Raw genomic sequence first — 23,404 nt, 5'->3', positions numbered from 1 at the left:
TCAACGAATATGATGAGCACTTCTTAACAATTAACTCGGTAATATGCCTTGAAACAAAAAAAAACTCCCAATAAATTGTTTGGCGTGGTCAGATCTATCATTAGAATCAAGATCTACAACATTACAATCAAAACGGATTTGTTTTTGGCAATCATGGTCTGACAAAATCAAGGACTCCCCATTTGGTACCCATAAAATATTTACTACAAGTACCGGCTGCGTTATTTGTGGCCGAACCTTTGTAGTCCCAGTCAAGAATTATCATGTGGCGCGTGATGACTTCGAGTAACACGTATCTATAAAATTGTGGCTATTTACCCATTTTCTGCCTTGTCATATGCATTGGACTTGTGCTTGGGTGCAAATGTGAACCCGGTAGGCACCTTGCCAAGCAACATCTCAGAGATCCTAATCTGCATTTAAAACGACAGAGACAAGTTATATTAAGAATATACAACATTATAAACGGAAAAGAAACTGAATGGTGGGGACCAAGTGATGTACCCAATCAGCAGCATAATCAGATGCCATTAACGTCTCAAGATCATCGCGCCCAAAATATGAGGGTGGCCGCCAATTGATCTTCTGTGGGATAACATCTAACAGACCAACTGGTACATATCTGCATGTGTAACTGAGCCATTCCAGTAAGAAGTGCCTCGTTGTCTCAACCCCTGCATCAAATTCAAACATATAGGTCAATTTTCAGCAACGTTACAGGATGGATGCATGTTTCCACTTCAAAATTACCAAACATGCAGAAAACCAATTACCAATACCTTTAGAATCCGAACCCCAATGCTCAAGGCCAAAGCGCACATAATCTTTCAAAATGTCCAACCTTTCCCCAGAACTAATGTCCCAATTCCTCTGTTCCTTGATTTCAGTAAATATCCAGGGCTACGAATTCCGAAAGGTGGTAGTTAGATATCAGATAAGTAACGCTTCAAGTAAGATGATGAAAATAACTGTGTTGAGGAGAATAGATGGTAAATCTCTGTCCAACCTTAATCAACGCCCCTCGAGCAATCATGCATGATGAGAGCTCAGGGCAATCGGTATGGTGATTGCTCCAGTCAAGATAAGATAACACGTCACCATTTCCAAGAACTTGCAGGCCTCGAGAGGCAGCTCGTGCACATTGGTAGATGTATTGCCAGTCTGCAAGTTTGCTGTAGTGTTGTTGCCTTGTGCGACCATGTATTGTTATTGCAGTGGCTCCCCAATTTCCAATATCATGTATCAAAGAGTCAATTCGGTTTTTGCCCTCAAAATAACCTGTCCTTACCTGAAGGTGCATACAAAACGCATACTGAAAAGAGAAATTTCTTCCATAATTTACCATGCAAAAATGGTCACAGATTACCAGAATGTCATAAAACTGAGTAAATTGTTCATTACAACCGCATTCCAAATTTTTAACAGTTCTATTTTAAGCGTCCAGCTTATTTGACTGTCTCCTTTAAGGAGCCTAACCAAGACACATGTTTAGCTGATTCAACGCACTATCCTCACGCCACCAAGATCGAACCAGAAGACATCAGTTCTATAGCATACCTTTATTGTCACGGGTGTGTCAACCGCTCTAGAAGAGGCTTCTACAACACTTTTCATCCGCGTTGGTTTGGTGAGGAGGCAAGATCCAGCACCCTTGTTAACAACAATGTCAATTGGACATCCCATATTAATATCGATGAAATCTACAGTGCAATGCTTCTCAATAAGTTCAACAGTTTTGGCAACTGTATCTGGATAGGCCCCACATATCTGTACGCCAAAGAAATCCTCAGTTGAATGGCGTCTCAGCAATGCCCATTCTGAAGCTTGACCCTAGGGTCAAACCAGAAAACAATAAGTACTTCCCTCTAGATTACTAAACAAACTAGAAAGTTTACACAAACATATGCCCACGACAATAACTGCATAATGATCTAGTGCTTGATATCTACCTTTCAGTATGTTAATATGATATTCTTATCGCATGAAATATAAGCTAAGTAGGAAAAAAACTTTATTTCCCAACCTGCAAAAGATTAGTACACATAGCCATCTCACCGCACGTAATATCAGCTCCCAGAACCTTGCAAAGTCTGCGATACGGTAGATTTCCTACAGTTGTCAGGGGAGCAAGATAGAGTTTTTGTCTAAAATCAATGAGTTTCTTTTCACGTGGATGCAACTTTAGGCTTTTATCAGTGTCTCCTATAGCATGTTCCGCAATGGTTTGTGGTTCATTATGTTCACATCTTTTGTCTCTGTCCCCCTCTTCTCGAATTCGGCCTGTTACAGTAGACCAAATAAATCAAAGCACCCCACATACAGAAAGTACTGGTGGAACCCATGGAAAGCATTGTAACAAACCATTATTATGTTGTACTGAACAAGTTTCATCCACCGGACATTTTGTCTTCTTCGGGGCTCTGAGCTCAGCATCCAAATATGTTTCATGTTTCTTATCTTCTTCAAAGACTTCAACAAAGCAATCCACTTCATTATCCGGAACAGCAGACGCTTTACAACAACCATTTTCATCAACTTTTCCAGTGCCGTTTGCAAAATTTTCGCCAACATTCTCATCATCATCTATTTTCTTTTGTTTTCCCTTCCCCTAAATTAAACATCGACGTAACTTATGGATTAGCTTAGAAATAATACAAATGGTCGAACACTAGACATCAAAATATAATGACAATGCAAAACATTATTGCCATGAAAGAGACTAACAATGAATAATTATACAATATAACGTACGCAGTCTAGCTCTTACCAGAAGCCCAAGCATCTTGAGTGAAGCATCTGCCTTGGGGAACTTCACTTTGTTTTTCCACAGAAGCTTCTGAAAATCCTTGTCCAATGAATTCATCTCGTTCCCTTTCTTGTGTGAGTTAAGTGTTCCATTACCCACACAGGCATCATCATCTCTATGTGTGCCTGCAAATCTACAAGCAAGACCATAAGGACATGGCCCTTCATTAACCAGAAAAGGGCACATTCCTTTCAAATCGTCTGGTTTCTGCATTTAGTAAAAATGAACCCATCAAAATAGCACAATCCATGAATTAGAAAACAAAGCACGCAATCAAAATCTTTGCAACAAATATCTCCTTTCTGGTTCGGCGTGTACCTGAGCTTTAAATGCTTCCAAATCATGGCTGAAGCGGCAACTCTCATTATACCGACACGAACTAACCTTCCCACTTTTTGCTACCTCCGGACACAGATGCAATGCCGATTTTTTCTCCTAAGTTGATCATAGAAAACTTTTAGTCCACTGCATACGATTACAAGCTAAACACATGATGAACTCCGAATATATAGAAGAACGTCCACATTTTCTCTAATGTACAAGCTCAATACTGAACCCAATCACTATCAAAACTTCGAAATAAAAAATCGGTTAATGGTATTATACATTTCAATAAACACGGAACTGAAAGGTATATAAAAAAGCTACTTTATGTCACCTCACGGCGCTCGCGTTTGAGCTGGCGCTTGGATTTTTTCTCCTTGAGAACTGGAGTTGAAGTTGTGTCATTTACATCAGTTTTCTTTCCATCTGAATCGTTAATATTATTTGTATCGGAAGGTCTGACAGAAGGTGGACAGAGAAACTCTCTTTTTACTGGAGCTATGGCTTTAGCCACCATTTCCTCCGTGCTCAGCACAGATACGGCCGCATACGGGGTCGATACGACATCGTTCAACGAATTGGCTCCAGCTTCCATTGTAGGGTTTTGGGGTGGTATTCTATGGATGATAGCAATGGAGGTGAGTGAAGCAAGCAAGCAAGAAGAAGAGACGCTGAAACGTCGTCGTGTTAATGGACATTAAACTTGGGCCACGAATAGGGCCAGAAAATATGGGCCAAAAAGTGACACATTTCTGGGCTTCGCAGGTATATAAATATTAATATTAAATACAAAAAAAGAGGTCGCTATATAGTATATTTGGAATTTTTACTCGAGAAATATAATTCTTAACATTTATTGACAAAATAATGTAAAATTTTATCGCAAATTAAAGAATAACTCCAGAATTTAAATGGAGGAGCAAGCCATTTGTACATGAATAAATAATAATAATAATAATAATAATTAATTTGACGCGTGTTTAATTAAATATAAATATTAATTAAAAATTAAGTTCATAAAATAATAATTCTTTTTTTCCCTGAAAAAAAAAGACAGCAAAATAATAATTTTGAAGACCTAAAGAATTATAATTTGAAGATATATTAAATTCAAACTCAAATATTAAATAAACACGACATTAACGAGAACAACTGCGACATCAAACTTAAAGACGAGAACAAAACATTAAACTGCAACACGACTTATGTCCAAAAGAACTGATTCTGATTGAATTTCCGGCCATGCACGCCATAGTAGCTAGCTACATCACTGCTTGGATTCATGCTCTGCGGATGTAGTAGCTTCTTCGTCGAGGTTCGCTTGCTGTGACTCCGTCTGCTTCTTCGGTGGTTGCATTTCATCAGTTTCTTGTTTTTTGAGCAGTTGAAGTATCTCAAAGTGATGAATCTTAGATGAAGATGCTTCATTTTCTAGCTTCAAGCGTTGCAATTCATCAGTCAACGCTGCCTTCAGTGCTGTCCCATGACACCAACCCATAGTAAGTCAACAAAAGATTAATAATCTCTTCACCAAAATGATTAATCTCGAGAAATAAAATAATATGGCTGACTTTAATTATAACCAGAAAGAGGGAAAACAGTATATATGAACAAGAATTGAAATTAAAGTGAGACCTTCTTGCAGATGAACCTGCTGTTCCAATGCCTGCAACCTAAGCTTCAGTTCGTTGTTCTGGTTGGTCAATGCAGAAAAGTTGCGCTGAACTCAAATGCGAAACAAGTATTATATATATGGGATGAAAATGGGAAAAATCTGATGTAAAACCATTTTACAAAGAAACTTTATTATGATCATAACTAGCTTTCACCTCAAGCTGAGCAAGCTGGGAAGCCAGCATCGTATTTTCGTTCTGTAAAGTCATGTTCCTGTGTTCTAACTCCGCCACGTATCTCAACTTTCGCTCTTTTGAACGTGCAGCAGATCTACGGTTGGATAAGATTCTACACACCAAGAAATGTGCAAGTATGATTAGGAGTATAACAAAATTAAAACTAGTGATCACTAGTTAATTCAAGGGTATATGATGGATTAGAAGGATGCATCACCTTTTAGCCCGCCTGGGATCTCTTAATGCTATCTCGGAGAGTTTATGGTTCTCCATAATCTTGTTCATATCAGAACCAGTAAACGCAACACCACCTAACGTCGTGCCAACAGCATTCGAATTCAATTCGGATGAACTCGTAATTGATGAGAGTAATTGGCCTGGCGGCAGCGTTCCTGGATACGAAGGAATTTCAAGAAAACCATCATCAAGATTTGTATTTTGCATAAAACTATCATCAGAGACGCTTCGTTGGTGTAGATTCATCTGAGAAACATCTCCCTCGGAAACCCTTCTGAGCCCTTCACCCATCTCAGGCATGGACGACACACCTGCAGGTCTCTTACAAGTACTCCTCCAACTTTCGTCGGCACTACTATTCTCCTCGGTCTCACATCCGTCGACTCCAATCACCTTATCTTGACAGTCTAAAGCTCCTTGAACCTCATTTCCACATGATTTCCCTGCCGCGCCAGAAGGGTTCGATGCATCTATATAATCCAAATCCATAAAAGTAGAGAACACGTCCTCATCAACGTTTACCATTTCGGATCTTCCCCCTCCCATCATCTCTGTGTTGTTGTTAACACCTCTTCTTGCACAGTTTGGATCGCTATTAACCGCCTGCACCATGTCCAAAGCTCCAGGGCTTTTCCATGGAATCAATCCAGAAGATTGAGAAGGGACGACTTCACTAGTGGACCTTCTGTGAGCCTGAATACCTGCCCCGATTCCAAAACAACTACCACCTGGGGCGAAAGGTGAGGGCTGCAACAACGAGTACGAGCTCTCACCCCGCTGCTCGTTCGCCGCCCCCGCGTGGTACAAGGAATCATGACCAAAAGGCAATGACTGTGATAGAGTCCGAGCAAGCGATGACATTTCAAGATTACTAGTCCTCAAATTCTGCGACCCCATTTGCTGGCTTCCTGGGTGGTTAGCCAGGATCCGTGAGTAAGGTGATGAGATGGGGGGAAGTTGTGGCCGGAGACGGGGCGGCAAACCGGGTGCCCTTTTACAACTTTCTCCATCTTCACCGCTCATGTCTCCACTCCGATATTATTCTTGGATGATTCAAGCTTATATTTTCTCAAATTTGCATGAAAATCCTAGCCTAGAAGTTCCTCTTTTATAGAAAGATTCTGCATGGATGACGAAGAAACTGTGCGTGCATAATATAGTAGGCACTCAAGTACATAAAATAATGTTTAGAATGATTACAACAATACAAAAATTGTGCGAATTTTAGGTAGCAACATAATTAATTTTGCTACTGAAATGAAAATTACAGTTCATTGTCAATTCATCGTTAGGTGTACTACTAAATTTATTTCTTTATCCACAAATATTACACTTACCATATAGCCGAGACTGCTCAGAAAACTATTATTAAGCCAAAGTTAACTCCATTCGAGAGCATGCATTGAAACATAATTGTATTCATAAATTCGACGTTACGTCAATAAGCTGAATAATCGATAAAGATAATCATATGTTAGATCGAATTCGCCAACCGAGCTTGCTTGTGAAAATTAATCTTATTCGTAAATTTCATGTAACCGTAAACGCGAAAAAATAATAATAATTTATACCGGTATCATTTGGCAAGTGATATCTGCATATTGTGTTAATATATAATAGCGCCTTGAACAATTGTAATGTATGTATATTAAAATATTTCGTGATTAGAGATTTTTAAGTAAACAAATTTTAGAGATTATATTAAAATTAAATTTTTTGAGATTATTTTTCAAAAGATTTTCTAATAGTTAATTGAAATTAAAAATGTGATCATTTTAGTGAATTTTAAATTTATGATATTTTATAATATTTATTTGCATTGAGTATAATCATTTAAATTTAGATAAAATGGGAAAATCTTGAAGTTAAATATGAGATAGTTTTGATTCGATATTAAACATTATATATAATTATAAACATTGATGATTTTGTCTGCATATGAATTAAATAATAGAATCTATGTACACTTTTCATGTACATGTATATTAAAATTTAGTGTTAATTGATTTTTATGTAAACAAATTTTAGAGATTATATTACAATTTTAGATGAGTTTATATAATATTTTTCTTTTAATTAATTGAAATAATAAAAATTTGATCATTTTAATGAATTTTAAAGTTTTGATATTTAATTTATAATATTTATTTGGATTGAGAATAATAATTTAAATTTAGATAAAAATGGGGAAAAAAATCTTGAAGTTAAATATGAGATAGTTTTGTTTCGATACTAAACATTATATATAATTATAACAATTGATAATTTTGTATACCCAAAAAAAGCTAACCATGACACCAAAAAATAGTCAGTCACCTCTTAACTTTAATAATATTATACAATAAGTTTCAAAAAAAAAAATATTATACAATAATTTTGTACAAAAAAATATAGATATTTGATCAAAATTAAGAACTTTATTTCTTTATATACCAATAGTTGACTTACCATATTGCCGAGACAGATCAAAAAATCAATTATGGATAATTTGCATTCATCTCTCCTGCATTTTGTGTATTGGGAACTCACTTCTTTTGACATGTTATAATTTTTATACTTGATAAGAGAGGTAAGTGTCAAATACGAAAAAATAAATCGAAGGTGAATGCAAAATACCAAAAGTATTATCAAACTAGGTTATTCAATCGAAGAGCATGCATTGAAACATGATTTTATTTGTATCTGTGTAATTCCATGAACAAAGAGCTGAATATTTGATAAAGATAATTATCTGTTTGATCGAATTCATTAACCGACATAAACTTCATATAACGACAGAAGTGATCAAAAAATTATAATCTATAACAGTATCACTTAGCAGACGAGACGATACATTTACATGTGTCAAAATAACGCCTATTTGCATTTATCACGTAAATGATTTTTTGTTGAGATTTTTTTGTAACAAATATTAGAAATGATTTTTTTGAGATGATTGTTTTATAAGAATTTCTAATAATTAATTAAAACAAATACGATCGTTTTAGTGATTTTTAAATTTATGATATTTTATAATATTTATTTGCATTGAGAGTAATGTAGCCATTTTTTAAGATAAAAATGGAAAAAATATTGAATTTAAATTTTGATGAGATAGTATTTTACTATTTTTGTTTCGATATTAACCATTAAGCTTTTACATCTAATTCTATCTTCTATAATCAGCGATTCAGCAATGAGAGGAGCCAAAGGATCGGAGAATGATGAGCAAAGTTAGAGATAAGATGGAGTGTTATATTTAAATTTTAATATAATATATATGTGTCTGTGTTAATATAATATACTTCACTCAAAAAAAGTGTTCATAATATTTAAACAAAAAACCATGATGAGCAGGTCATGAACAATCAAAAACATGCACGTTGCTCGAACTCGATAATCAAATGTTTTTCTAGCTACCTTTGATTAGTTTGCGCTACTCAAATGGATCAAATCCGTTAGAAAAATATTTAATTTGTATTTGAGATTATATTATAAAATAATCGAACCGACTCGAAAAATATTTAATATGATAGACAAAACTTCTTTATTTACGAATTTGTGAGGGAAAAAAAATTTAGAATACTTGGTTAAATATGCCATTTTAGCTGCTCAATTATATTTGTCTAATGTTAATGATATGATTTAATTTGGGACCTATTTTTCGAACTAAAATGGAACTTTGATCTGAGTCATAATTCTGAAAAGCTCGAAACCGAGTCAAAAAGTTTGAGCTTTGAATATATGTATTCGTATTCGAGCTTGAACTCGAATATTGGATTTTTTTTTGTTGTTCGGGTCGATTCGATTCGCTTACTGTCATAAATGAAATCGAATATATTTGATAGTTTTTTTAGCCAAATTCAAACATCGACTCACTCTTGAATTTTTATAAACAAAAATTCTTACGAGTTCACGTTAAATTTTATGATACAAATCTAATGCTCAATTTATGAAAATATATTATTTTTATATTAGATATATTATTTTGGTTTCAAAAAAAAATAGATATATTATTTTTTTACATTATGTATAGATCGAGACGATTATCCAAACGTGTGAGTGTTTCTTCATTTTCCTTTTGTATTAACCTAATTCGTATGTTAAAAGGCACGAGTTTTATTGAAACGCGACAAACCAAGCAGACCTCTCTAATCCAATCTTGCCCTGCGCTACAGAAAGTGGTAGCATCTCCGTAAAATCTTGATAAAGATATGGCAATGGCTCCATTTGCAGCTTCAGCGGCTCAGTTTCCCTCTTCTTTTACTTCTTCCTTCTCTTCAAGTAAGCTATCCCACCTCTCTGTATTGTTGGCTCAATATGTTTTCTGTATAACGATTATTTCGGATGATTGTGTCTATTTTGAAAAAATCTGGATGCTCGTTCAGTTTGAGATTATACCAACTAACTACTGTGCGATGCGGGTTTTCTTCAACTTGCTTTAGCTAAATCCTTGGGTACTGATTGTCTAATATACCCAAAATGAGGAATAAAGATTGAATTTTTTTTTTAACTTTGAGAGTGTTTACACAGGGCCGCTAGTTTTGGAATTTATATCGTATGTGCTGCGATCCGTCGTGGAAAACGGGAAATTAAATGAAAGTGTGTAAATTGTAAAAACTTTGGTATCTGTGCTTATTCTTTTTAACTTTGGCATGTCGGTGGAAAAGTCTGTATTTTGGAAGAGGCAATTGTATGTTATTAGGAAAAGTTTTCCTTTGGGTTGCTTTTGGATTAGACGATTTGCATCTCAGAAGAATAACTGTATCTGTGACTTCAAATCACGTTTAGGAGTATATGGGACCATCATACATTAACTGAATCACATGTTAATGTTTAGTAACGATAAACAAAATAGCTTGGATGTAAGTCTTACGCTTGCTCAGTGGAATCATTAATGCTTCTTTTGAATGAATGTGTTTTGGTTCTTGACTTAGAATATGTTTTGTTTTTTAGACACGGAGGCTACTTCTTATTATTATTATTTTATCCCCAATTGGCTGGGAAAACAAGATCTCCATACTAACTGTCATTTGAAAAGAAATTAAAGTTTTTGTGGCACTTGAGCTTATGATATTTAGCACCAGTAGTATTATAAATTCAGTAATGGTTCTAATGGTCTTTGAAATGCTTGTTCTTCAGCTTGAGGACCTTATTGTAAATATGTTGAAGGATTAAATTTTGGGCTTATTTCGTCTTTACCACTGTCAACTATTATAACCAAATAGGATTTAAATTTGAAGAGTTATAGTAGTTTATGAAGCACAGAAAAGGGGGCCACACAGCGTGTACATGTTTAAAAGATAGACGAGGAGAGGGAAAGGTGTGATGTGAAATAAATGTGTGGAATATATATTTCTGCAATGAGATATAACTCCTATGGCTGGCCAAGATATTGTATGCCTGATGGGTGCTGCAAAGTTTGGCGTTGCTTTGATTTAAAAATCTCCAATCTCTGAACACTTACCATTTTCACATGATTTTTTTATATTGATTGTTGCACTTTGATTTTCTGACATCGCATTGGTATTGTCCATTATCTTTTGTTTCATTTCAAGGTAAGTCCTATAACATTGCCAGCCATGTTGGTCTACCAAATTTGCCATTACCAGGAAACCAAAGCGGAATGGTTAAGAAATCTCTCAGAGTGCATTCATTATTTGGTGGAAAGAAGGATAGTGATGATAACAGTGAGAATAGCTCTTCCAAGGTACTGGTAGAAAATGATGTGTTTACGTAATTAAGGGCTTGCTTGGTTTTGTTTTCAGAATTTTTTGGCTAGTTTTTTAAGAGAATATTTTGTTGTATTGTTACGGGCGAAAAAATTGTGTGTTGTTTGTTCTGAGGAAAATTTATTTTTAATATATATATCAAATGACATTAGAAATTGTTTGATAAAATTATTTACAAATTTTAGGATATAATAGTTTGCAAGAGAATGTAATATATTAGTAGATTTTTTTTTGAAATTGATTAAAATTTTAGTTAAAAGCAACGATTATGTTCGGGAATCTAAAACGAAAGAAATGTGCTTTTGAAAATGAAAATAAAGGTGAAAATTTTAGTGTTTGTTTTTGTTTCAGGGGATAAAAAAGTATTTCCCGAACATGAAAATCCAGCAGGGCCTGGTGTCTTTGAAAAATGACTTAATATATTATATTTAGTTGAGACCATCAATGAAGAATCTTACCTTTCAGGGGATAACTCAATTTAATACCTATGAACTGTCAAGAATATAATACCTGACTTTAGCCAATTTATGGGTAATTCTTTCAATTTTCAATATTTCTTTTGTTCGTCTTCATCTTTTCGAATATTGAGCTTCTTGCGATGAAGTTGTCATGTGCTTGTATTTGGCATACTTTGTTTATATTTCTTCTGTTTATGTTTAATGTTGACCATTCAACTTTCCATTTTCTGCTGATAGAGCTCTAATAGAATCTGTATGCTCTGTAAAAATAGGCTGGAATCTTAGGAAACATGCAGAATTTATATGAGACAGTAAAAAAGGCGCAGATGGTTGTCCAAGTTGAGGCGGTAAAAGTGCAAAAGGAACTTGCGGTGTATGTAACTATGGTTCATTTCTACACATTTTTATTCCTGCTAGTTGCTTGGATTTATCATTTTTGTGCTTCAATGTGTTAACGTATTTGAATATTCTTTTCCTACATTTCAGAGCTGAATTTGATGGTTACTGTGAAGGCGAGCTAATAAAGGTTGATTTAACGTACCATAGTTGTTGAAGATTTGTAGGCCTGCTTTGTTTGTTTGATGAAATCTTTTTCAGGCAACACTTTCTGGGAACCAACAACCAGTTCGCATCGAGATAACTGAGGCTGCCATGGAATTGGGAGCTGAAGTAAGTTTATCTAGTAATACTTACTGGCTTAATAGGCAAGTCCATTGCTCGTCACTTATATTGTAAATGGCGACAGATTCAGGACCAGAGCATGACACATATTAGCTCATTATGTTGTCAGATACCTGAAACTCCAATTTAATAGAGCCATTTGATTTTTTTCCCAGAAACTCTCCCTTTTGGTCACAGAGGCCTACAAAGACGCCCACCAAAAGAGCGTTCAGGTGAAAAATATTACCTGTTTCACTTCTCTTTTCACCTTTATCTACAAAATCTTGAATTCAAATACAGTATTGTAGTTAGTTTAAAATATTAAAATATTGTTATCTCGCCTCCTATATTCTTGAGCTTTTGGGAAGGTGATTTTTGTCATAGTATCAGAGTATGGTCATAAAAATGAAATTGTACAGGTGAAATCCATGGTGTATTTTATTTATTTGGTTCTCAAGTAGTTATTTTTTGTTGTGTGTTGTTGTTCAGTACCCGACCAATACATACATGTTTGTGTCAAGTGTTAATTTTGAATGTACATTTTCTATGATCAACTTATACATTACAGGAGCGTCTTATAGTGTAAAGCTATTTTTCTTGTATCATCTTAAACACTAGAGGTAGTATTATCGCGCTTAGTTATTTTTCTTGATCCTACTTTCATTGAGTTTTAATTTTTTGAAAAAAGGTGGTTTGTAATAAAGTTCATTTGTGACTTTGGTCTGATGAACTATGCAGGCTATGAAAGAAAGAATGAGCAATCTTGCACAAAGCTTAGGAATGCCACCAGGTTTGACGGAAGGATTGAAGTGATTCATGCTTGGTTTTGATCAGCAGAGGGATAATTTTATCATATTTTTGTTTACCAGATTTGTAGTTATTTCCATTATGCTGATTTAACAATGAATTCTAGTCCTTGATTTTTCATTATTTTTTATTTTAGAAAATTGTTCTGTTTTTATCTCATTTTCTTGTACAATATCCGGACTTCAATAGATGCATGACACTTACGTTTTGAGTGCCTGTTATTATTATTATAAGAAACTACTTCAGATTATAATTTTTACTTCGGTTTCTATGTGAATATGTCGGTGTGGGACATCAACAAAGCGAGCAATATCCCACACTGGTGTCCGCGGAAAACTCTATATTAGAGCATGTCCAATCTCGCCTGCGTCGTTTCCTTGCCCCGTGGACCGATGTGTTGGGACACCTGGGGTGAAGCCCACCGTTTTTATTATTACTTTTTTTAAAAAAATTTTTGAACTTCCTGATTTTCTGGCAGTTGAAGACTAGCCAGACTTAAAAAATTTAAACATATTATAAAAAATATTTTGAAATTAAATTCTACTTTAACTTTTTTTTTTAAAAAAAATCACAATTTATTCCACTTTAATTCCAAAAACTAAAGATTTCTTCCTCTTTCATTTAATTTCCAATACAAATTCGAAATTTAGATCAATAGATAAATGATGATCTAAATACTCTTCTGCAAATATTTCTCAATTCACCGACGAGCAAATATTGGTATTTATTTCTAACCAAACTCAATTCTCTCAAAGTCTCATCCAAGTCTACTCTTACTTCTGAAACCACGTCTTCTAACCAAGAATGAAATGAAACCACATTATTGTTGACAATGGAGGTGAAGGCGTCAAAAGTAAACATTGAACAATTTCGAAGATGAACGTCTCGCAAGACATGGTGCAACGTTTCAACCAATTTGTCACTTGAAAATGATCAAAGCAATGCTAGTTTCTGGAGTTTTTTTTTTAATTAATATAACCGTGAGTTTCCAAATAGATGGAAAGTAAGTTCATGGGACAACATGTAACAAAATTTCAATAATGTTGCGATACGAGTGTGTGTGTTCCAAAATAGATTGATTGAACTATAAACACTCAATCAAATCATATCGTTATTGATAAAAAAAATATTCATTCGAATTTTTTTTTATTGAAATTTAGCAAATTCCTAATTATTTTTTTTATTATTATCAAGCTCTCAAACAACGTTTGAGCAAGATTATAAGATTGCATGGTAGTGTCGAGGGATCAACCAAAATATAATATATGGTCATTCGATAAATTCAAAGTAGATTTGACGAATTCTACGAAGAAACTGACGAATATTGATGGTAAATCCTCTCCATATCCTTTCTTCACATTCTCCGATACGTACATAGACCGTCTAGGAAGGAGATGACATGCAAAAAGTAAGCAAAAACATTATACCGATGAGAATGAAGACTTTCAAAAAGACCATGCGAGGAGAAAGATCGAAAGATACAAACATGATGGATATGCTCAAAACAATGCATGAAGAAGATACACAAAGGGAGTATGCGAGAATTGCTCTAGTAAAATATCATTATGCAAAAGTTCACGAAAATATGAAGAAAAAAAATGAAATAAGGGATATATACGAAACATGAAAATCGAATCATGGAGAAATGTGTTAACGGTCCAAGGTTCAATGACGTTCAACATTATTATTAAATGAAGATGCAAAAACTAATTCTTCATAAAATATTCAATCATTAATTTATTAGTTTGTATTTAATTAGATATGCAATTTTATTATGTTTTTAAAAAACAATCATTGAATAGATAAAAAAAATTAATATTTCAATATCATCCCATTACTAAAAAAATGTGAGATGAAATCATCAACGTTGACATCATAATGAAATGCAATATAACATAGAAATTCTTCGTGTCCATTGAAGTTTTTTGAAGGAAGCTTCTTAACCGACATTCTGAAGAATCACTTCGCTGATAGGTTTGGACATTACAAGGAAACCAACTAGACCATCTGAGAACCCTCGTGCCGAAAGGATCAAGGTAGAAATAATGCCGACACAAGATAAAAAAATCATTTTGAAGCTTTAGATTAAGATAATTACTTATAAAGTATTTTTATAAAAGTGTTTTTTTACAATTTTTTTATAAATTGTTTTGATAATAAATATGTATTTAAACAAATATTCTATAAAAACATTTTAAGAGCTGACAACGATTTTATAGTTAAAAATAATTAAGAATGTGTTTTGATAATTATTCTATAAAAAAAATTAATTATCGTTCAACCCACATTTATTTATTCTAAAAATATCAAAAAATACATCTCAATTATTCTTTAAATATTATACTTGGATAACACTTTTTAATGATATTTTTCAAAAACGTTTCACAAAAATCTTATCCAAACATATATTTTAAGTTTTTTCACTAATAAAACATTAAAAATATTTTTAAAGCACTCATCCAAATGGAACCTTATACTAGATCGCAATATGGCTAGTTGAAGTCTTAATTGTTGATACACACGGAAAATTTCGGGTCCGATCCCAACGAGCGTCACTAGTTCAGACGTGGGCTTTAAGATTACCCTGAGCCTGAAATCAAGAATAAGATCGTGAGAAGGGGGCCAGGAGGGTGTCCTGGCGTAGCTCCTCCGACGCTCAAGTCAGATACTGAGGATATATGGGGGGAGCAGCTAAGGGTGCTGCTGAAAACAATATAGTGAATGAAATAACCGTACGCTCAAACCTTGTATTTATAGGAGAATACCTGGGCTTGTCATGGGCCCTTCACCTGTGGACCCTAGATATGGATCGGATCTTGATGGGCTCATCCATGGGGTATCACTAGTCGCCCCTCTCAAATCGCAATCTTATTCGAGAGGGAAAGATATCAAATCAAATCGCAATCTCCTCCTGAATGGTAAGATTTGGTCTGAGCTCCCCTATAAATAGAGATTCTCCCCTACTTCAATTTCACTTCTCCCCAACATAATTTCCTCTGTACTTCACATACGCTCCACCATCTCAGCCTACCCTCTCTTTCTACACCTGCGCTCGCGAGTTCGCCCGACGCCCGAGCCACGCTCGCCCAGCTCTCGCCCAGCGCCCCTACCACTTTCGCCCAGCGCCGCCGAGCCCTCGCCCCTGCCGCGCTCGCCCAACGTCCGAGCCACTCTCACCCAACGCTCAAGCCACGCTCGCCCAGTGCCCCTGCCACGCTCGCCCGACGCTCGCCCAACGCCTTTGCCACGAGCTCGCCAAGTGCACCTCGCCGCTGCTGCAAGCGCCCCGCCCCAGTGCGCGCTCGTCCCCAGTGCTACGCCCAGTGCGCCCTAGCCCTCAACACGCCCTGACAGCACCTCACCGATGCCCACCGCCTCGTGCACACAATCGTCACGCTCGCCCGGCGCCCCCGCTGCAAACTCGCCAAGCGCGCTCGCCCCAGCCACAAGTGCGCCTCACCTCCGCGCGCGCTTGTCCAGCCATACGCTCGTCGGGCGCCCCACGCCTGCTCGCCGAGCGCACGCTCGCCCCAGCCACAAGCGCGCCTCACCTCCGCGCATGTTTGCCCAGCCGTACGCTCGCCCGGCGCACCACGTCTGCTCGCCCGACGCACCACGTCTGCTCGCCCGGCGCACGCTCGCCCAGCGCGCGCATCACCTCGTCCACACCACAGCGCTTCGACAGCGCACGCTCGCCCGGCGCTCCCTCGCCCCGCACGAGCGTGCACCACACTTGTGCTCATCAACGGCTCACCCTTGCGGTTTTTTGAGTATCTTTTCACATCTCATCCGGGTCAGTTCCCTCTTTTTCCTGTTTGACTGCCCTTAACACTTATGTCTTCTTCCGATTCCGAGTCCAGTTCCTCGAGTGGCTCCGATAGGTCTAGCGGGTTTAGTGAATCTAGTGAGTCTAGCAAGAGTAGGACTTCCCTAGCTGATCCTGAATTTACCCTCGATTCCCATGAGGAGGAAGTCACCACCCACAATCGTCCTGGTAAGGAAGTTCGTCACGTGGCCCAAAAAATGAACATATCTGAAGCAGATAACTTATGATACGGTCATTTGTCATCCCATATCCCTCCTGGTAGCGAGTCAAAACTTAAGACTCTGCGGCACATTCCTTCTTCCCATCAGATCATTATTCCTAGTCCAGAGGACCGGCCTTATCTAGCCCCTAAGGGCTATTATACCTTCTTTCAGCATCATTTTGATGCGGGTCTCTGCCTCCCCTGGTGCGATTTCTTTCAAGAACTGAGTAAGTACTATCAGGTGCATTTAGGTTTACTCACGCCCAATGCTTTCCGTTTGATAAGCTGTTTCGCTGTGTTATTCCGGGCCCTAGACCTCTCTTTGAATTGCACCACTTTCTCCTACTTCTTAGTTCTGTCCAGATCCAAAGAAGGGCTTTTTTATGTGACTTCTCGGTCTAGCCATAAGCTTTTCGAGGGGGCTCCTAGTCATGTTAAGGACTGGAAAAAATACTTCTTCTATATCCAGCCACCCACAGAATTGACTTGTTATACCGATTGGTACCCTACTTCCACCAAGCCTGAACTTTCCAAGGATTACAAGAAGGATAAGGAGTATCTGGAGATAATGAGTGCATTAGGAGACCGATGCTTTAGCATTCTCTAACTTCTATCTGAAGATCTCCTGTGTCATGCTGGGTTAAGTCCCGCGAAAATTAAGCTAAAGGAGGACGGCGGTAGATATTCTCATCTCTTCACCATTTCTGTCTCTCTTTTGCTTATTGCGTTATTTGACAATATTCTCATTCAGTTCACTGTTTTTATTTGCAGGTGTTAGAGCCATGAATGTTGCATTGCTTCGCGAGATTGCGAAAAATAAGGCTGGGAGTTCATCATCCGCTCCCTAGAAGTCGGTTGTTCCAGCGGTCACAATGGGCACAAAGGGAGATTGTTGTGCTGCTGAGAAGAAGAAGACAGGCTCTTGCTCTACTACTGCGAAGCGACCTGTTAGCTCCCCTACTGCTGTAAAGAAGAAGGCAGGCTCCTCCTCCTCCGCCCCAAAGCGAGCCTCCTATCCACCTCATCGAGCCAAGTCCCCTCCTCCACCTGGTAAGAGGAAAACATCCACTGATCCTAGCCCGTCAGTCCCACAGCATAGTAAGCGCAAGATTTCTGAGATCTCCGTTGTATCGGTCTCCTCTCCAGAAGGGTCCGAGTCAGATGAGGGGCCTCTCCCTGAGTCGAGGGTACATCCTCTGTACACCTCGGATTCGGCCATCGTGGGGCGGGGTCCTACTCCTCTGGCTCAGAAGATAATGTATCAGCTTCCTTCCGACACAGATTCAGCGTTCATGAGTTCACTGGGGTGGTCTGAACTCACTCGCCGGACATGTAGCAGTATCACTGAGGTATATTTCTCCTTCTAGTCCTTAGATTGATGTCCAATATATGTTTGATCTTCTTGTCGTCTTTTCACTCTTATCTATCTTATTCAGGGCATGATGTACGCCGGGGCGCTGGTGGAGCGCGCCAATGATATCAGGTCCATCGCCTGCCAAGACTTACGCGAGGGAAAGGCTCTCCGCGAACAGCTCCAGGCTACTATTGACGAGATGAAAGTAACACACGCTAAGGAGCTTTCGGAGTCCCAAGCTCGAGGCGACAAGCTTCTGAAGGAGAAACAGGAATTTCTGAAAGAGAAACAGGAGTTCCAGCGATTGACAGAGGATCACGTAAAGGAAAACCAGAGGCTGAAGGAAGAGTTAAAGAATGCTCTAGCTGAAGCATCACAAATCCGTAGGGACCTCAAGGATGCCAAGGCGCAACGCGCTTCCGAAGCCTCTTCATTCAAGGAAGAATTCCTCAAGTCAAAGGAGTTCAATGAGATCTGCGCCCCTAAAGTTTTTCACTACTTGGAGGTGGGTTTCGAGGGTGCAGTCGACCTCTTCAAGGCCCAGGGCTATCCTCCGCCAGGCGCACCTACTGACTTCATCGACATAGAGGGTTTCATAGCGAGTCTCCCCCCGATTCTTAGACCGAGTTCATTTACTTATGTCATTTTTTATTTACGCAAACATTGTATGCCTTCGGGCCATATTCTATTATTTTCTGCACTGCTTTACTTTCCGTAGTATTATGCAACATTTGCGATGTTTACATTTGGTTATTTCTTTTTGCGCACTTTTGCCATGTACGAATTCGCTTTATGCAATATTGAGTAATTTGCATTTGCATTCGCTGCTTCTTCCGAATTTATCTTCGATGCTTTTAAATCACTAAGGTGAATAAAATCGACAGAGTGCGAACTTCTCTGCTAAGCGATGTCTTAGTATGAAAATAAAAATTCAACGTCCTCGCTCTCTAACTCCTCTGCTGGGCGAGGTCTTAACAGGAAAATAAAAATTCAACACCCTCACCCTCTAACTCCGCTGCTAGGTGATACTTTAGCAGGAAAAGAGAAATTCAACCCCCACACCTTCTAACTCCTCTGCTAAGTGATACCCTAGCAGGAAAATTAAAATTCAACACCCTCACCCTCTACCCCCCCTGCTAGGTGATACTTTAGCATGAAAATAGAAATTTAACACCCCCACCCGCTAACTCCTCTGCTAGGTGATGCCTTAGCAGGAAAAGAGAAATTTAACCCCCCCACCCTCTAACTCCTCTGCTAGGCGATACTTTAGCAGGAAAATAAAAATTACACACCCCCACCGTCTAACTCCTCTGCTAGGCGATGCCTTAGCAGAAAAAGAGAAATTCAATACCTACACCCTCTAACTCCTCTGCTAAGTGATACCTTAGCAGGAAAATAAAAATTCCACACCCTCACCCTCTAACTCCTCTGCTAGGTAATACTTTAGCAGGAAATATGAAATTCATCACCCCTACCCTCTAACTTCTCTGCTAGGCGATTCCTTAACAGGAAAATAAAAATTCAACACCCTCTCCCTCTAACTCCTCTGCTAGGTGATACCTTAGCATGAAAATAAAAATTCAACACCCTCACCCTCTAACTCCTCTGCTAGGTAATACTTTAGCAGGAAATATGAAATTCAACACCCCTACCCTCTAACTTCTCTGCTAGGCGATGCCTTAACAGGAAAATAAAAATTCAACACCCTCACCCTCTAACTCCTCTGCTAGGTGATACCTTAGCAGGAAAATAAAAATTCAACACCCCCACCCTCTAACTCCTCTGCTAGGCGATGCCTTAGCAGGAAAATAAAAATTCAACACCCTCACCCTCTAACTCCTCTATTAGGCGATGCCTTAGTAAGAAAATGTAATTTTTCTCCTCCACGCTATTCCTCTACTAGGCGATGCCTTAGTAGGAAAATTTAATTTTTCTCCTTCACTCTACTAGGCGATGCCTTAGTAGAAAAATTTAATTTTTTCCCTTCCCTAACTCTGCTCCTCTACTAGGCGATGTCTTAGTAGGAAAATTTAATTTTTCTCCTTCACTCTACTAGGCGATGCCTTAGTAGAAAAATTTAATTTTTTCCCTGCCCTAACTCTGCTCCTCTACTAGGCGATGCCTTAATAGGAAAATTTAATTTTCCTCATCCATGCTACTCTTCTACTAGGCGATGCCTTAGTAGGAAAATTTAATTTTTCTCATCCAAGCTACTCCTCTACTAGGCGATGCCTTAGTAGGAAAATAAATTTTTTTTTAACCCTCACAATGCAACAACATTCATGAATTGAAAAGAAGAACTTGATTTTATTGAATTCCAATGGATTACATATGAAAATTAAGAAAATAAAATACATCAACGATAGAATCAAGAATAATACTTCCTAAGATGATAAGCATTCCAAGGCCTCTTCAAAGCCTTGCCTTGTGCATTCTCCAAGTAATAGGCTTTAGAGCTCAGCCTCTCGATCACTTTGAAGGGACCCTCCCACTTTGGGTCCAACTTTCCTCTCTGCTCTTCTGGCACCTTCCTCAGGACCAAGTCACCTACCTGGAAGTTTCTTTGAACGACCCTCCGGTTATAAGACTGTGCAATGCGGTTCTTATAAGTTTCCATGTGAATGCTGGCAGCCTCTCTCTCTTCTTCCAGAGGATCAAGGTCAGTGGCGCGTCTCGCACCATTGTCTTCGTCATCAAACATTATTCTTGCTGATTCCAACCCAATCTCAGTTGGGAGCACTACCTCATTACCATAGACCAAACTGAAAGGAGTTTCTTTGGTTCCTTCTCTTGGGGTGGTTTGGTATGCCCATAAGACACTTGGTAGCTCATCCATCCAATTTCCCTTAGCATTGCCAAGTCGAACTTTCAGACCCTGCACCAGCGTCCGATTAGTCACCTCCACCTGCCCATTACTCTGCGGTTAAGCTACAGATGTAAAGACTTGTTGGATCTTCATCTCTTTATACCAAGCTTGAATCTTAGCCCCTTGGAACTGTATCCCATTATCAGATATCAATCTTTTAGGCACCCCATATCTGCACACTATATTCTTCCATAAGAATTTCAGAACATCATTCTCAGTGATTCTTGCCAACGGCTCCGCTTCCACCCATTTCGAGAAATAGTCAACTGCCACCAATAAGAACTTTTTCTGAGCAGAAGCTATAGGAAAAGGCCCCACAATATCCATTCCCCACTGGTCAAAAGGACAAGCGGCCGTGATAGCCTTCATCATCGCGGTCGGCCGGTGATGCAACCGAGCATGACGTTGACAAGTATCACAAGACATCACTATCTCTTGAGCATCATGCAGCACTGAGGGCCAACAATAACCGGCTAGCAACACCTTCCTTGCCAACGCATAAGCCCCCAGGTGATTTCCACAGCACCCATCATGAACTTCTCGGAGTACATAATCAGCCTCTTGATAACTCAAGCATCGAAGAAGCGGCCCTGCGAAAGACGTTCTATACAACACTTCTCCGATCATCACATAACGCGAACATTTTGTCTTCAACTTACGAGCTTCGCGAGGGTTATCAGGAAGCTTTCTCTCTTTCAGGTAATCATTATGTCAGTCCTCCAATCCTCCTCCTCTTGTTCAACTGCGGGTGAACTCGTGTGAGGTGTGAGTTCAACTTGGAATACCACATCTCTAGTCTTCCAACTTCCCAGTGTTCCAGCCATTTTGGCTAGAGTGTCCGCCTTTTCATTTTCTTTCCTAGGAATCTGTTCAAATGTAATCTCTGCGAATTTCTCTCTGACTCTGTCCACCTCTTGAGCATACTCAATAAGTTTTTCATCTTTCACATCATACATTCCCTTCATCTGTTGTGCTACCAGCTGTGAGTCAGAAAATATAAGTACCCGGGTAGCTCCCACGTTTTTGGCTGCTCGAAGTCCTGCCAACACAGCCTCATACTCTGCCTCATTGTTGGATGTTCGAAAGTCCAACCTTACCGCTAACTTCACCTCCTCCCCAGCTGGTGAAATCAGTACCACTCCCACCCCACTTCACTCCTTCGAAGATGAACCATCCACATATACTTTCCAAGGGTCCTCATTTTCTTGATGCACGGTCTCAGCCAGAAAATCGGCTAAGGCTTGTGCTTTAATAGCTGTTCTCGGCTCATACTGGATGTCATACTCTCCCAGCTCAGTAGTCCACTTGACCAAACGGCCAGACATATCTGAATGAGTTAAGATCTTCCCCAATTGACTGTTGGTGAGTACCACAATTAGATGAGATAGGAAGTATGGCCTCAAACGTCTTGCTGTCATCACCAAAGCCAAAGCCAATTTTTCCAACCCTGAGTATCTGATCTCTGCCCCTTTGAGTGCATGCGAAACATAGTAAACCGGCTGTTGAACGGATCCATCTAGCTTGCCAAGGACCGAACTTACAGCCCCTTCAGTGGCAGATAAATATACCCACAAAGGCTCACCAGCTGCCGGTTTGGCCAGGACAGGAAGCTCGACAAGATATTCCTTCACTTCTGTGAAAGCTTTCTCGCAATCCGGACCCCATTCAAATTTTTTCGCCTTCTGCAAAGTCCGGAAGAATGGTAAGCTTCTGTGAGCAGACAACGAGATAAACCTCGCCAGCGCTGCGATCCTCCCCGTCAACTTCTGCACATCATTCGATCCTCGAGGAGAAACCATGTCTTGGATAGCTCGAACCTTCTCGGGGTTAGCCTCAATCCCCCTCTCTGTCACCATATAACCCAAAAACTTTCTACTCCTCACCTCGAAGATACACTTTTGAGGATTCAGCTTCAGCCACCAAATCCGGTATGAGCTGAGCTGAGTCTTTTGATTTTACCATGATGTCGTCCACATACACTTCGACATTCCTTCCCACCTGCTCAGAAAAGACTCTATCCATCAATCACTGATACGTGGCTCCGGCATTTTTGAGTCCGAAGGGCATGACCACGTAACAGAAAGTTCCTTCAGAGGTGATGAAACTCACTCTATCTTGATCCTCCACAGCCAAGAGAATTTGATGGTACCCTTGATAAGCGTCCAGCATGCACAAATACTGATGTCCAGCTGTGGAGTCCACCAACTGATCTATCCGAGGCAAAGGATAACAATCTTTAGTACATGCCTTGTTGAGATCTCTGAAGTCCACACACATCCTCCCCTTCCCTGAACTCTTCGGAA

General features: G+C 38.8%; 4 protein-coding genes across 5 annotated transcripts; 2 read left to right on the top strand and 2 right to left on the bottom strand.

Annotated features, from left to right (window-relative positions):
• Positions 1-75: 75 nt before the first annotated feature.
• LOC140973688 (tRNA-dihydrouridine(47) synthase [NAD(P)(+)]-like) lies at positions 76-3,791 on the bottom strand. Its single transcript, XM_073436667.1, has 10 exons — positions 3,465-3,791; positions 3,125-3,241; positions 2,768-3,013; positions 2,362-2,608; positions 2,024-2,280; positions 1,558-1,830; positions 1,007-1,288; positions 780-900; positions 505-674; positions 76-413 (listed from the first exon to the last, which is right to left on the bottom strand). Exons 1-10 carry the CDS (start codon positions 3,723-3,725, stop codon positions 315-317), a joined length of 2,073 nt encoding a protein of 690 aa, XP_073292768.1. The 5' UTR covers positions 3,726-3,791; the 3' UTR covers positions 76-314.
• A 1,129-nt stretch (positions 3,792-4,920) lies between these two features.
• Positions 4,921-6,240, bottom strand: LOC140972560 (bZIP transcription factor 29-like). The gene is made up of 2 exons (XM_073434968.1): positions 5,198-6,240; positions 4,921-5,092 (listed from the first exon to the last, which is right to left on the bottom strand). Exons 1-2 carry the CDS (start codon positions 6,238-6,240, stop codon positions 4,921-4,923), a joined length of 1,215 nt encoding a protein of 404 aa, XP_073291069.1.
• Positions 6,241-9,283: 3,043 nt separating this feature from the next.
• Positions 9,284-13,064, top strand: LOC140973687 (nucleoid-associated protein At4g30620, chloroplastic-like). 2 transcript variants are annotated; one of them, XM_073436665.1, is made up of 7 exons: positions 9,284-9,480; positions 10,755-10,906; positions 11,659-11,759; positions 11,873-11,912; positions 11,984-12,055; positions 12,223-12,279; positions 12,785-13,064. In XM_073436665.1, the coding sequence occupies exons 1-7, from the start codon at positions 9,411-9,413 to the stop codon at positions 12,857-12,859; spliced, it is 567 nt and encodes a 188-aa protein (XP_073292766.1). In that variant the 5' UTR covers positions 9,284-9,410; the 3' UTR covers positions 12,860-13,064. The 2 variants fall into 2 exon arrangements, with proteins under 2 accessions (XP_073292766.1, XP_073292767.1); XM_073436666.1 differs by having other exon boundaries at positions 9,302-9,480; positions 10,809-10,906.
• Positions 13,065-17,715: 4,651 nt separating this feature from the next.
• LOC140972559 (uncharacterized) lies at positions 17,716-18,953 on the top strand. Its single transcript, XM_073434967.1, has 2 exons — positions 17,716-18,230; positions 18,318-18,953. Exons 1-2 carry the CDS (start codon positions 17,754-17,756, stop codon positions 18,951-18,953), a joined length of 1,113 nt encoding a protein of 370 aa, XP_073291068.1. The 5' UTR covers positions 17,716-17,753.
• Positions 18,954-23,404: the final 4,451 nt, after the last annotated feature.

This window comes from Primulina huaijiensis, chromosome 3 (genome assembly GCF_012295235.1).
Source record: "Primulina huaijiensis isolate GDHJ02 chromosome 3, ASM1229523v2, whole genome shotgun sequence".
Lineage (NCBI taxonomy): Eukaryota > Viridiplantae > Streptophyta > Magnoliopsida > Lamiales > Gesneriaceae > Primulina > Primulina huaijiensis.
This window is presented reverse-complemented; position numbering and strand designations above follow the sequence as displayed.